Source organism: Homalodisca vitripennis, chromosome 2 (assembly GCF_021130785.1).
Source record: "Homalodisca vitripennis isolate AUS2020 chromosome 2, UT_GWSS_2.1, whole genome shotgun sequence".
Taxonomy (NCBI): Eukaryota; Metazoa; Arthropoda; class Insecta; order Hemiptera; family Cicadellidae; genus Homalodisca; species Homalodisca vitripennis.
This window is the reverse complement of record NC_060208.1, coordinates 152801825-152815759: the sequence shown is the minus strand read 5'-3', so window position 1 is coordinate 152815759 and position 13935 is coordinate 152801825. Positions and strand designations below refer to the sequence as shown.

The 13935-nt window shown below is 36.4% G+C and overlaps 1 protein-coding gene across 3 annotated transcripts in view; it reads right to left on the bottom strand.

Annotated features, from left to right (window-relative positions):
- LOC124354922 (armadillo repeat-containing protein 6 homolog) overlaps window positions 1-13935 on the bottom strand; it is a 60896-nt gene that overhangs the window by 4390 nt on the left and 42571 nt on the right. For all 3 annotated transcript variants that reach the window (XM_046805733.1, XM_046805731.1, XM_046805732.1), the window contains exons 7-8: window positions 5171-5290; window positions 3622-3771 (exon numbers count right to left, since the gene is read on the bottom strand). In XM_046805733.1, coding sequence (XP_046661689.1) covers window positions 3622-3771; window positions 5171-5290 — 270 coding nt within the window. The remainder of the gene's footprint in view (window positions 1-3621; window positions 3772-5170; window positions 5291-13935) is intronic.

Genomic DNA, 13935 nt, shown 5'->3' with positions numbered 1-13935 from the left:
GCTCTGGCAGTCAAAGGTAGAGCTCTGTTTCTCACATCTACTATATGGTAGAAATTAACAGCAAATATCTGAAACTTTTCAAACTTGTTCTAGATGACTAGACCCTCGTATGCATTCTGTTTTCCTCAGTTCGGATTGTAGTGCATAGCAACCCTGATAGCTGCTCAAGCAGTCAAAGGTAGAGCTCTGTTTCTCACTCTACTATATGGTAGAAATTAACAGCAAAATATCTGAAACTTTTCAAACCTTATGTTCTAGATGATCTAGACCCTCGTATGAATTCTGTTTCCTCAGTTTGGATTGATGGCAACCTGATAGCTGTCTCAAAGCAGTCAAAGGTAGAGCTTCTGTTTCTCACTCTACTATATGTAGAAATTAACAGCAAATATCTGAAACTTTTCGTCAAATCTTGTTCTAGATGACTAGACCACTCGTATGAATTCTGTTTCCTCAGTTTGGATTTATGGCAACCCTGATAGCAGCTCTGGCAGTCAAAGGTAGAGCTCTGTTTCTCACTCTACTATATGGTAGAAATTAACAGCAAATATCTGAAACTTTTCAAACTTGTTCTAGATGACTAGACCCTCGTATGCATTCTGTTTCCCTCAGTTCGGATTGATAGCAAAACCCTGATAGCTGCTCAAGCAGTCTAATGGTAGAGCTCTGTTTCTCACTCTACTATATGGTAGAAATTAACAGCAAATATCTGAAACTTTTCAAACTTGTTCTAGATGACTAGACCCTCGTATGCATTCTGTTTCCTCAGTTCAGATTGATGGGCAACCCTGATAGCTGCTCAAGCAGTCAAAGGTAGAGCTCTGTTTCTCACTCTACTATATGGTAGAAATTAACAGCAAATATCTGAAACTTTTCAAACTTGTTCTAGATGACTAGACACTCGTATGAATTCTGTTTCCTCAGTTTAGATTTAATGGCATCCTGATAGCTGCTCAATGCAGTCAAAGGTAGAGCTCTGTTTCTCACTCTACTATATGGTAGAAATTAACAGCAAATATTGAAAACTTTTCAAACTTGTTCTAGATGACTAGACCCTCGTATGAATTCTGTTTCCTCAGTTTGGTTTATTTTATGGCAACCGCTGATAGCAGCTCTGGCAGTCAAAGGGTAGAGCTCTGTTTCTCACTCTACTATATGGTAGAAATTAACAGCAAATATTCTGAATCTTTTCAAACTTGTTCTAGATGACTAGACCTCGTATGCATTCTGTTTCCTCAGTTCGGATTGATAGCAACCCTGATAGCTGCTCAAAGCAGTCAAAGGTAGAGCTCTGTTTCTCACTCTACTATTATGGTAGAAATTAACAGCAATATATCTGAAACTTTTCAAACTTGTTCTAGATGACTAGACCCTCGTATGAATTCTGTTTCCTCAGTTTGGATTGATGGCAACCCTGATAGCTGCTCTTTTCGGCTAAGCAGTCAAATTAGGTAGAGCTCTGTTTCTCACTCTACTATATGGTAGAAATTAACAGCAAATATCTGAAACTTTTCAAACTTGTTCTAGATGACTAGACCCTCGTTTGAATTCTGTTTCCTCCTCAGTTTGGGATTTATGTGCACCCTGATAGCTGCTCAAGCAGTTCAAAGGTAGAGCTCTGTTTATCACTCTACTATATTGGTAGAAATTAACAGCAAATAATCTGAAACTTTTCAAACTTGTTCTAGATGACTAGACCCTCGTTACTGAATTCTGTTTCCTCAGTTTGGATTTATGGCAACCTAGATAGCAAGCTCTGGCAGTCAAAGGTAGAGCTCTGTTTCTCACTCTACTATATGTAGAAATTAACAGCAAATATCTGAAACTTTTCAAAACTTGTTCTAGATGACTAGAGACCACTCGTATGCATTCTGTTTCCTCAAGTTCAGATTGATGGCAACCCTGATAGCTGACTCAAGCAGTCAAAGGTAGAGCTCTGTTTTCTCACTCTACTATATGGTAGAAATTAACAGCAAATATCTGAAACTTTTCAAACTTGTTCTAGATGACTAGACCCTCGTATGCATTCTGTTTCCTCAGTTCGGATTGATAGCAACCCTGATAGCTGCTCAAGCAGTCAAAGGTAGAGCTCTGTTTCTCACTCTACTATATGGTAGAAATTAACAGCAAATATCTGAAACTTTTCAAACTTGTTCTAGATGACTAGACCCTCGTATGAATTCTGTTTCCTCAGTTTGGATTTATGGCAACCCTGATAGCAGCTCTGGCAGTCAAAGGTAGAGCTCTGTTTCTCACTCTACTATATGGTAGAAATTAACAGCAAATATCTGAAACTTTTCAAACTTGTTCTAGATGACTAGACCCTCGTATGAATTCTGTTTCCTCAGTTTGGATTGATGGCAACCCTGATAGCTGCTCAAGCAGTCAAAGGTAGAGCTCTGTTTCTCACTCTACTATATGGTAGAAATTAACAGCAAATATCTGAAACTTTTCAAACTTGTTCTAGATGACTAGACCCTCGTATGAATTCTGTTTCCTCCGTTTGGATTTATGGCAACCCTGATAGCAGCTCTGGCAGTCAAAGGTAGAGCTCTGTTTCTCACTCTACTATATGGTAGAAATTAACAGCAAATATCTGAAACTTTTCAAACTTGTTCTAGATGACTAGACCCTCGTATGCATTCTGTTTCCTCAGTTCGGATTGATAGCAACCCTGATAGCTGCTCAAGCAGTCAAGGTAGAGCTCTGTTTCTCACTCTACTATATGGTAGAAATTAACAGCAAATATCTGAAACTTTTCAAACTTGTTCTAGATGACTAGACCCTCGTATGAATTCTGTTTCCTCAGTTTGGATTGATGGCAACCCTGATAGCTGCTCAAGCAGTCAAAGGTAGAGCTCTGTTTCTCACTCTACTATATGGTAGAAATTAACAGCAAATATCTGAAACTTTTCAAACTTGTTCTAGATGACTAGACCCTCGTATGCATTCTGTTTCCTCAGTTCGGATTTATGGCAACCCTGATAGCAGCTCTGGCAGTCATAATATAATTTATTATTTTGCCACTGTCTCATGCTGTTATCTGTTTATAATATAAAGACTATGGGCTCTATATGCTGTAAACAGTGTTTTTATGACTCTTATACATTCTGTATCTAGAATATAAGTAACAGGGGAAGGGAGGAGCAGTGAATAGATTGTGCATAATGTGCCATATACAGCTGAAGGACACAACTGAGTCAGAACAATACCAAGTCTAAGTTTTCTGTTTGTTTGGTCCGCGGACGATATACAAAAGTGATTTCTAAAAACATTAGTTATTTTTCTAACCTGGGTGCAGCTGACTGTCTGGAGAATCATGGTGATATCACATGTGTGGGTGTCTTATTTAATATAAAATTACCTATTTATTCATATTAAACAAATTAATGCATATACCTGTACAAGATTGAATTTCGCTGCAAATCGGGTTCATCATTGGGCAGTTTTGCCAAGCAACAAATAATTAAGTCTTACATTTTGCCAAAAAAATGTTTACCCCCAAGCATTGTTACTCCTGTCACTTGGACATTATTTAAATTAACATTATAGCATATAGGAACCATGTACAGCAATACTATTGTAACTCAACATTATGTTATGATTGCATTTGTTACAATTTACCTGTACTTTCATATCTTTAGAGTGGATCTTCATGACTTGCAAGATGATCTCGGGAGCTCCTTGTTCCATAAATATCTTGCTGTTCTCTTGACTGCGCAATGAGAGAATTGTTATGCAGCTGAGCCCAGCATTACACACCATTTGTGATTTCTGAAACATGTGATTTAATTTACACCTACTATTTTGAATTGACAAAATAAAATAAAATTACAGTATTTTAAACTTTTTATTATGTACAGTTGAATACTGCTGTGTTGCCTGCGCCGTGCTCTGGAACACCCAAGAAGGAATATTTTACTCTGACAAACTCCCTGAGTTACAGCCACTCACTCAATAGGCAAAATCTCACTCGGACAATATCAGACTGACCTGCATTATCTAGCTTTAAAATCTTAAAAAAAAAGACTCTGTCAAGGGAGTTGCAGTGAAATGACCTTGACTATTATATCTTATAAGAAAAATGTCAACCTCAAATCCTATTACATCTTTATTTATTATCATACAATTTTAGTAAATGCCTCATGATGAATAAACACCCAAAAGCTTTTTCAGTTTTTTTTGTAAATATGTATAATGCAAGGAAAACTAAATTGCAGACACAGCCTTTACATGGACAATTATTATAATAGATTTTATCTTGCTTTTAAGAAGAAATATGTACAGCACAGGTACACTCAGATTACATAGAAAGTACATTTCAACGAAAGTTAAGTCAGCTAAGCTGGAAAAAAGGAGAAACCATTGTACGCTACGCCAAAAGTGTATTTGTAGCTAAATGGAGGAATAAAAGAGTAGTGTCTTACATATCCACAGAACACATTAATGTAATCACTTCAATCAACTGCAACCAAATTGAAAGGAAAAAAGTCTGCTAATCTTAAAATACAAAATTACTTTATGAAGCGAGTTGACAGAAGTGATCAGATGATGACTTATTATCCCTGCAAGAGGAAAACCCTATGCTGGTACAAGAAGATTTGTATTCCCGTGTTGCAGTTGCCCACGATTAACGCCAACTACCTCTTCAACGAAATGCAATTTCTTTTGTAATTCACTAGAAAAAAAAAAAATTGTAGCCTCTGTATGATTTTCATCTAGCAGTTGTTGACCGTCCCCTGGCAAACCCTCCCGCACCTCCAAGGCCATTGAAGCGGAAGAGTTTGACCAAGTCCCTTCCAAGATTGAAGAGAAACAGAAAAGTGGTAAAAAGTTACAAAAATAAAATTTTCAGATTTTGTAGTGTGAAGTGAATTGTGATAGGAGTGGTATGGCATTGTTTGCAGTGTGATGAACAACCTGGCTTGTGTGTGCGCCTTATCGTTTTGACCAATACCATGAATAATTACAGAAAAAAAGGGATTGTGGGGATGATTGTTTATATTTTTTTCCTTTTTTTCAAGTACTGAAGATATAGCTTTTCATATTTTTCATTTATTATTCATGATATTCATTTTCAAACTCATATATTGGATACCTTTTGAAATAAATTGAAATGATGAGAGAGTAATACAAACATTAATGTTATAAGCATGGTATCAAGTAAGAGTACCTGATGCCGGCTGAGGGCCAACATAACAAGACTGGGAGTCTCCGTCTGCATGATCTTCTGTTTGACATCATCATTGCCAGCTAGTCCTTTCAGGAGCATCAAACTGTTGCGAACTATCCTCTGAAACAAGTGTTCATTGTCAACATCCATCTTTACAACAATCAATTAGTTCCTGAACCATCAGAAACTGTTAGTTTTGGTGTTTAATAGTTTGTAACTGTGAGATGCATACAAGATGTAAGAGGACTGTCCAGAAAGTTGATTACGTTTTCATATAAACAAAAAACAAATAATAAGACGAAAATGGTATTATATATAATTGAAAGTGACACTAAGATACTATTTTTCAACATAAATCACCTTATAAATTTAGACACTTATCATACTAGTGAACTCGATTTGGAATTCCAGCATTATAAAAGTCAGCTACTTGAGACTTCAACCAGGTAGTCACAACCTCCTGCAGTTCCATGTCGTCATCAAAGCGTTGTGTCGCAAATTACCTGTTTTCCCTGAGTCAATTGAGCAGTGAGTCACCATCTTTTTCGTAAGTGAAAATATACGTTAATGAAGCAGTCATACACTGATTTTTATGGGTTTCTGTTAATATTTTCGGTATCCATTGTGTACAAAATTTATGGTAACCTAACTTCTGCATAACAATTTCGTGTAACAAGCTGCTTGAAATTTGAGGAAAACTAAGTGAGAGTTCTGTTATTGTGAATCCGTGGTCTTCTTTTTAGTCTTCTCACTGACTTTAGAGACAATTTTATCAGTCACAATGCTTAGCTGTCCACTTCTTTCTTCATCATGCACAATAGTTTGGCCATTTTTAAACCTAATGCACCACTGACACAGTCCACCTTCCAATAATCAAATCGTTCCCATAAACTTCACAGACCTGGCGATAAATCTCAATTAGTTTATTGTGCTTCAACAAAAACCGTATTACCGACCGCAGACCGCACTTCACAACTCGCAGGATTTTCAATTGCGTCACAAATTTGAAACTGCTATTGATAAACAAGGAGCGACAGTAACCTCTCACTAGCATGGTTGGATAGCCACTGAACGGGGAAATGTCCAAACATCATGATAGTCCTGCCCCTAGTGGCTACAGAACAAACATAAACAACCTTCTGGATAGCCCTCATATTATATGTGCCAGAAAGACTGCAGAGGGTTTCATGAACTTACATAAAACTGCCTTAACAATATTCACTGCAGTGGATACACTTAGCTACTTGGTACTTACAACACTGATACCTCTCAACTGTGACCAGAGTGACCAGACATCCGGCTTTAGGAGGACATGTACTCCTTTTTAATGTTTGCCCTCCTGTCATCCTGACTTTTGAAAATTATGTAAAACGCCAGGCTTTTTGGTGAACACTTACATGTTCTAAAATAGTAGCATCACCTTAAAAATGTTTTCCGATTTCCGAAGATGGACTATGAAAAGTTATTGCAGCGCACACATAATGCCATGGCATGTGAACCTGTTAGATTCAGTTATATGTTGAGTGTTGCCTATAGTGTCATTCACTATTGTTTCTATCCGCTCAGCTGCACTAGCGCTATTACCTCTTGATTTTCTATTTATATATTATGAATGATAGGTTAATTTTGTTATAATACATTAGATATTTTCTGTTATAGTGAGAATTTCTGATATATGTCTGATAGTACAGCTTACTAATTTCCCAAAATGTATTTTTAATATAATTCTAAAAATTTGGGTTCAAATAAGTTGTAATTTTTAAAGAGGAAAATTGTAATAATAATTCATATAATCTTATGTCACATACAAAATAATAGAATAGAATAATACTTTTATCCATCAATATATTCTCTAACAATATTTAATTTTTACATTTACATATAAAACAAATCCTGTGCATTTTTTATTAAATAATGTATAAATAAATGTTTTTGCAATGTTTATAAGAATATATATATATATATATATATATATATATATATATATATATATATATATATATATATTACTCCATTTTGCTTTAATGTCCTCCTTTTCAATCCCAAAAGTCCTCCTTTTAGGAATTTTCATGTGATCACCCTGACTATGACATGATTGGCGCTCCCGGCTTGTGCAAGCGTATCTTTAAAGCGGTCGTGCTCGTTTATGCATAGACAGATTTTGTTGAAAAATATTCCATTGGAATTATTATAAAAATAGCAAAATAGCTGGTATCTTGTAAAATTTGTGTAACGTATATACCTATAGGTTATATAACCTAGTTGCCTATCATAAGACAAAATGTTTGCTGCTCCCGACTTTGCTAGTGTTCCTTTAGAGTGATCATACTCGCTTATGCATTGATGGAATTCGTTGAAGAAAGTACAATTGGAATTGTAATGAAATCTTTCAAATAGTTGGTGTTTAGTAAATTTGTTATAACTATAGGTATTTTTGTTAGCTGACTTTTAAATTTTCAACAATAGCCATTTTGTTAATATTAAAGAAAATAACACAATAACTTTTCTTTTATCTATTCGAACCTCATCTATATGCCAAATTTTATTTCTTTAGCTTAGCTAGTTTTAGAGATAAAGTTTTAATAAAAAATATAAAATTGGCGGCTAGCGGCTAAACAACATATTTCTCAACCTGCGTTTATATGACTTTTTTTTAAATGATGAGTACTGACAGCCACAGAAGTGTGTGACACCTTAGCCGGAGCTCACTTCATTGTTTCTGCATCAGACTATTTAATGTATCTACTGGGTGGGTGTCAGAGGAACTTGTTTATTTACAAATTAAATTTAAAAGAAAGTAATGAAGTCATATATTTAATTCTTTCTATATCATCAAATACAACATTTATAGCTTATTTTTACTTAGTTTTAAAGATGACATCAGACAAATGGCGCCCATTGTTGTCAAGACACTGCACTAATCGGGCTCTTAATTAAGTTTTGTTAAACTATTTCCGTGATATTGACCATTATGTTGACGATAGCTTGCCAAATGTTCTTCAGTTGAGCCAAGGTCTTGGGACAATCAGTAAAAAACCATTAGAAATAATCAGTGATTAGAAATAGCCCCATAAAAAATAATTGCATGGGACTAAATCAGGCTATTGTGCTGGGCAATGGAGATCGCTCCTTATTGAGATAAGGCATCCTAAGAGGTGTTGACACAAAACTGCCATTGTGTTGTGTGCACTGTAGCACTGTCTTGCTAAAACCACACGTCTCCAACATCTATCTCATTGAGTGTTAGTAAGAATTCAAACGGTCAGCATTCACTGAAACTGCCTGTTCATTTTCTTAAAACACCATGGATCCAAGTATCCTAACTCTCGATAGAGCACACCAAACAGTAACACCTATTCAAATGTTGCAAATTTAGAGATTGCTGTTAAAGTTGCCTGCGGTTAACACGGCTCCAATGATGCACATTTTGTTTATTGACATATCCTGACATATGTAAGTAAGTCTCTTCGCTAAAGAAATTGGGTACCATGAGTTTTCTCCAGCAACAAAATCAAATAGATTAATTTGATGCATAACAGTTAGTTTGTAAGCTTATTTGTGATGCTATTTTATTATAGTTTTGTAGGCTATTAGAATACACATACGTCGCAAATGAAAAATTATCCAAAGCAACAAAGGCGTTCTGAGCTTGTAAAAGACTCTTTGGACTGAAATGGAGACTGAAATCCAAAATGATTTATTGGATCTACGAAGCCATTAAAAACCGATGGTCACATATGCTGCTCTAGGGTAGTGGCTGAAAGTAGAACAGAAAACAGCTGCCAAGAGACTAGAGTCTTCAACGGTTAGCCTGCGTAAGCATCACAGAGGCAATGAGCTCCTGTCCAACTCTGGCACTTGAAGCGGTTTCGGAATATACTTCTATGGAGCAGAAGGTGATGAAGACAATTAGTGCAATGAAGCTTCTGGGTATAAAGGTGACCAAGTCAACCTACACGGAAGGACACATGAAAATAACTCAGGAATTTCCTGAGGCTGAAATGGTAACCAACGTATCAAAAAGTATGATTAAGAAAACTCCTTTAAAAACCATACCGTACCTTTTAGGACTATGTGCAGAGTCAATCGTCTCTTTCCCTTAAAAAATATGAAATGTCTATAGCAAAAAGAGTATCACTGACCAAAAATGCTTAGAGTTTTTCCACTTTAAACTTTAGGCATCTAATCTAAAATAAATAGAATTTATTTCCGAAAATATATATTAACAATATAGTTTGTTGGGAAAAATACACATATTATTTGTTAATACTAGCTAGTAATTTATACGAGGTGTGTTAAAAAAGCAACGGGATTGTTTAAGTTTCACGGGTTTGAAGAGTCTGATTGTAAAATTTTTTTCATTATGTACTCTTGCTCCTGAAGTATAATAACATTTACAGCTGTACTCACTGTTTACTTTTTCAGTGGCAGCTGCTAAGGTTTGACATGTTTTATGAACTCAGCTAATTTCATTTGTTAGAAAATATGGATCAAAGAATTTGTATACAATTTTGTGAGAAAAATGAGAAAAAATGAGTCTGCTATGATTAAAACAAGGGTTAACAAGTGTTATAAACGTTTCATAGATCCCTGTGAAGACACTGAAGATGACGAATGCTCTGGATGTCCCAACACATTAACATCTGACGAAAACGTGAAAAAGTGGAAGAAAAGGTAAGGAACAAACACCATATTACGTCAGAGAAGTCATTGGTATATCATGATGTTGGTATATCAATTGGTTCATGCCATGAAATTTTTTGAATGTTTTGGGTGTGAGCAGCAAAATTTGAAATTATGAAATGTTACTGCTGTCAACATCCCTAATATCATTCTTATATCCTCCTTACTATGATCTAGGAGAGATGCCCACCCTTTAGCATAAGAAGATAAACATTTTTAATTGTCTTAATCCTGAGGCCCTATTCCAATTAAAGTTTCTTATCCTCCTTTCCCAATCTTTTACAAGAGCTTTGAGCTTACAAGGAAGAAAGCTATCCTGCACCTGGCTCTGGCTCCACCATAATGGACTCCGTTCCCTTTTTGGCAAGGATATCTGCTTTTTTATTTTCATAAATGCCCTCATGGCCCGGCACCCAACCGAGTGTTACTCTGTTTTTCTGGCCAGTTCTGCCAGAGCATTATTGCATTCCCAGACTGCTTTTGAATCAAATGAACAGGTATCAAGTGCCTTCAGCGCAGCTGACTGTCGGAAAGTATCAAGTATTTTAACCCTTTTATCCTCATTTGTATGAGTCTTCTGGCAGATGATTCTATTGCTATGACTACTGCTTGGAAGACCATGGCATGTTTTCCCAGGGGTACTGCTAGGTAAACTCCTGGTCCAGATATTCCAAATCCCGCCCTAGAGTCAAGGCGTGAACCATCTGTGTAAAACTTCAGGACTCCTTTTGTAGGGTAGGCCTTCTTTTTAATCCATTTCTCCCTTTCTTCAATAGAGACTGTATATGGTTTTACAAAGGAGTATTTCTTGAGTATTCTTTCCATTGCTTCTAACATTAGTTAGCATTTCAATCTCAGGAAATTCCTGGATTGTTCTCATGTGACCTTCTGAGGAGGTAGTATTTATTACCTTTGTACCTAGAAGCTTCATTGCGCTTAGAGTGGCTGTCCTCATCACCTTCTGCCCCAGAGGAGTGTATCCCAGGACCGCTTCAATTGCCAGGGTTGGACAGGAGCTCATCCACTCCTGTGATGCTTACGCAAGCTAGCCTTTGAAGACTCTGTAGCCTCTTGGAAGCTGTATTTTGTTCTACTTTAGGCCATCACACTAATGCAGCATATGTGACCGTCGGTTTTATAATAGTATCATATATCCTATCAATCATTTTGGGTTTCAAACCCCATTTAAATCCAAAGAATCTCTTGCAGGCCCCAAGGGCCATTGTCACTTTAGATATTATGTTCTCAATACGTGGGTTCCAAGTCAACCTCTCATCCAGGCTATACCCAGATATTTGACTTCTTTTGATTGTTTTATCCTGATTCCTTCCATGATAGGTTGTACAAGCTGGAACTTTCTTTTCCTGATAAAGGTTATCCTATTAGTTTTTGATGGGTTAATCCGAAGACCTTCCCATGACACCAGTTGTTTATGAAATTTAATTCTTCTTGAATTAGGCGTTCCAACACGACTTTGTTTTTCTTTTGACCACAAGTACTAGGTCATCAGCATAGAATAGTAGCCTTATTCCCCTCATCTCTGCTTTAGTTACCATCGCCCACAGGAGGGGAGACAGAACCCCTCCCTGGGGGTAGCCTTTTCCGGCCTGTGACGGTGACCGATTCGACCCTGATCTTTGCTTTAAGTTGTCTGCTTTTTAGGAGGGCTACTATTCACTTGACAGCATCCGAGAGAACTCCAAATAGTTCCATAATACCTGCATGCATGGATAGATATGCTACTCGGTCGAAAGCTCCTTCAATGTCCATAAAGGCGCTGACTAGGACTTCCTTTTTATTGAAGGTGTTCTTTACTGCTTCCACTAAGCTGTGGAGAGCGGTGGTAGTTGATTTACCTTCTACATATGCATGTTGAGATAGACTGAGTGGGTGTACTAGTAAAGTTGCATCCCTAATGTGTCTATTGATTATTTTTTCCATAGTTCTCACCATGAAGGAGGTTAGGCTTATGGGTCTGTACGAGTTGGGTTGAGTCAGATCTCTATCTTTTTTTCTGCACAAACACCACAATTGCCGTCCTCCAGTTCTTTGGAATAAAGGGCGTAGCTACTTCTGAACAGAATAATTAGAGTATTTAATAAGGTGCCCAACCCTTCTTGAAGAAGGGCCGGAAAAACTCCATCCGCCCCAGGAGATTTAAATGGCTTAAAGGATCTTATTGCCCATTAAATTCTTTCAGATGTGAATATTTTTTTTGATTGCTGTCTTGACTTTACTTCCCGACTAGATCTCTCCTTGACTAGAGAATAAGAATCTTCATTTCAAGTCAAGTAACCCCCCCCCCCCCCCAGAAAGTGCAACAATTAATAAGGAGTACTACCTCAGGGTCAACACCGTTTGTGTGTGTGGAGCAATCAATAGATGAAATTAAAAGTATATCGCTGAAAGAGCAAAAAGCTATCCCAAAAATCACGTTTGAGAAGTATTTCAAGGATCAGAAAATTTGCAAGCACTAGTCCATAATATCTAATGGGTACTATTTTGAAGGTAACAACATTAATGTACACAAATAAATATTTTTTCAAAAAATGAAAATTTCCATTACTTCTTGAACATACCTCATTAATCAAATATCTATACAAACACCATATTGAGGGTTAGTAATTGAGAAATTGTAGAAATGAGATTACCTTCTTCCTTCAACTGAAACAGCCAGCAGTGTTACTACCGTGTAACCCATAATGTGAAATACTGTTGTATATCAATTAACCCTTTGCACGCCAGCCTATTTTCCAAAAGTACTACCCAGAAACGCCAAGGGTATTTTCAGCAGTTTTTGCAAGCTTTCACAAAATTTATTATAACTTTTTTATTTTTTAACAGATATTGATGATTTCTTTACCATTGTTTTGCTTATAACATTCTCTTGTTCAGTTGGTAAATTGTAGTTGCATAAATGTAATTTAAACTTATAAAAAAAATAAAAAATTTAGAAAAAAAAATTAAAATTTTCAAAAAAATTTTTCTTAGCTCAAATAAATGGTTTCAAAAACCATTTAGGCTGATTTCCTGTTATATCCCAGTAATCCATATCTACCCCTTAACCGAATTACAAAATTTCAAAAGCCTACCTTATATAGAAGTCCAGTTGTGATTTTTTTCACTAAATGTGACACGGGCACAGTTTTTTTAAGTTGCATGGACGTTGTATGTAATGTTACACTATATTCACAAATCAATATTTGACACTATACAAATCGGTACTTTGGGATTATACCAACCACACCAGTATGAAGAACACAAAAATATAAATTTATAGACATATTATAGTTTTTTTGCACGGTACATAATTGCCTTTCAATTACAATTCAATTTATATTTCTGATCAGCCCCTCTAGAATTATATTTTACTGATAGATATTATCTCGAGGGATGTTTTTCTTTCGTTGACATCAGCGCGAGCTTCGGAAGCACCCGAACATTGTTTGGTAATGTTTGTTTTTGTTGAATTTTTGTGTTTGGAGAAATGTAGGGGTAAAATACGAAAGTACAACAAAGGGAACGGGCGGCGAGACTCTGCAATCACGTTATCTACTAGACCGCTCGACTTTGACCTCTGTCTGAGGATGGGGAGGGGTTTGCGATAAGACAATTCCTGTTTTATACTGACGAAATATTGTTCTATGCTAATCTAGTAATCAGTAGAAGCTAAATGTCAATTGTCTGAGGATGGGGAGGGGTTTGCGATAAGACAATTCCTGTTTTATATCGACAAAAATATTGTTCTACGCTAATCTATTAATCAGTTGAAGCTAAATGTCAAATAACGATTCATGTCTGGGTGTGGTCGGTATAATCCCAACGTACCAATGAATCTAATAAAAGGGGCATAATAAAAATTCCCTAACAACAAAAGTAATGAGAGAATTACAAACGTAAACAACGCACAGCAACACGAACGTAACCTCACTCTCGACCAAACAATCCAACAGCTGCGAAGCTCAAATACGACCAAACAAACAGTCCATAAAGGAATTAACTACTTTGTGGTTGCAAAGCAACTAATCGACTATCGATTAGTCAAAATTTCGCGGCAATCAGATGAACTATAAGAAAATTAC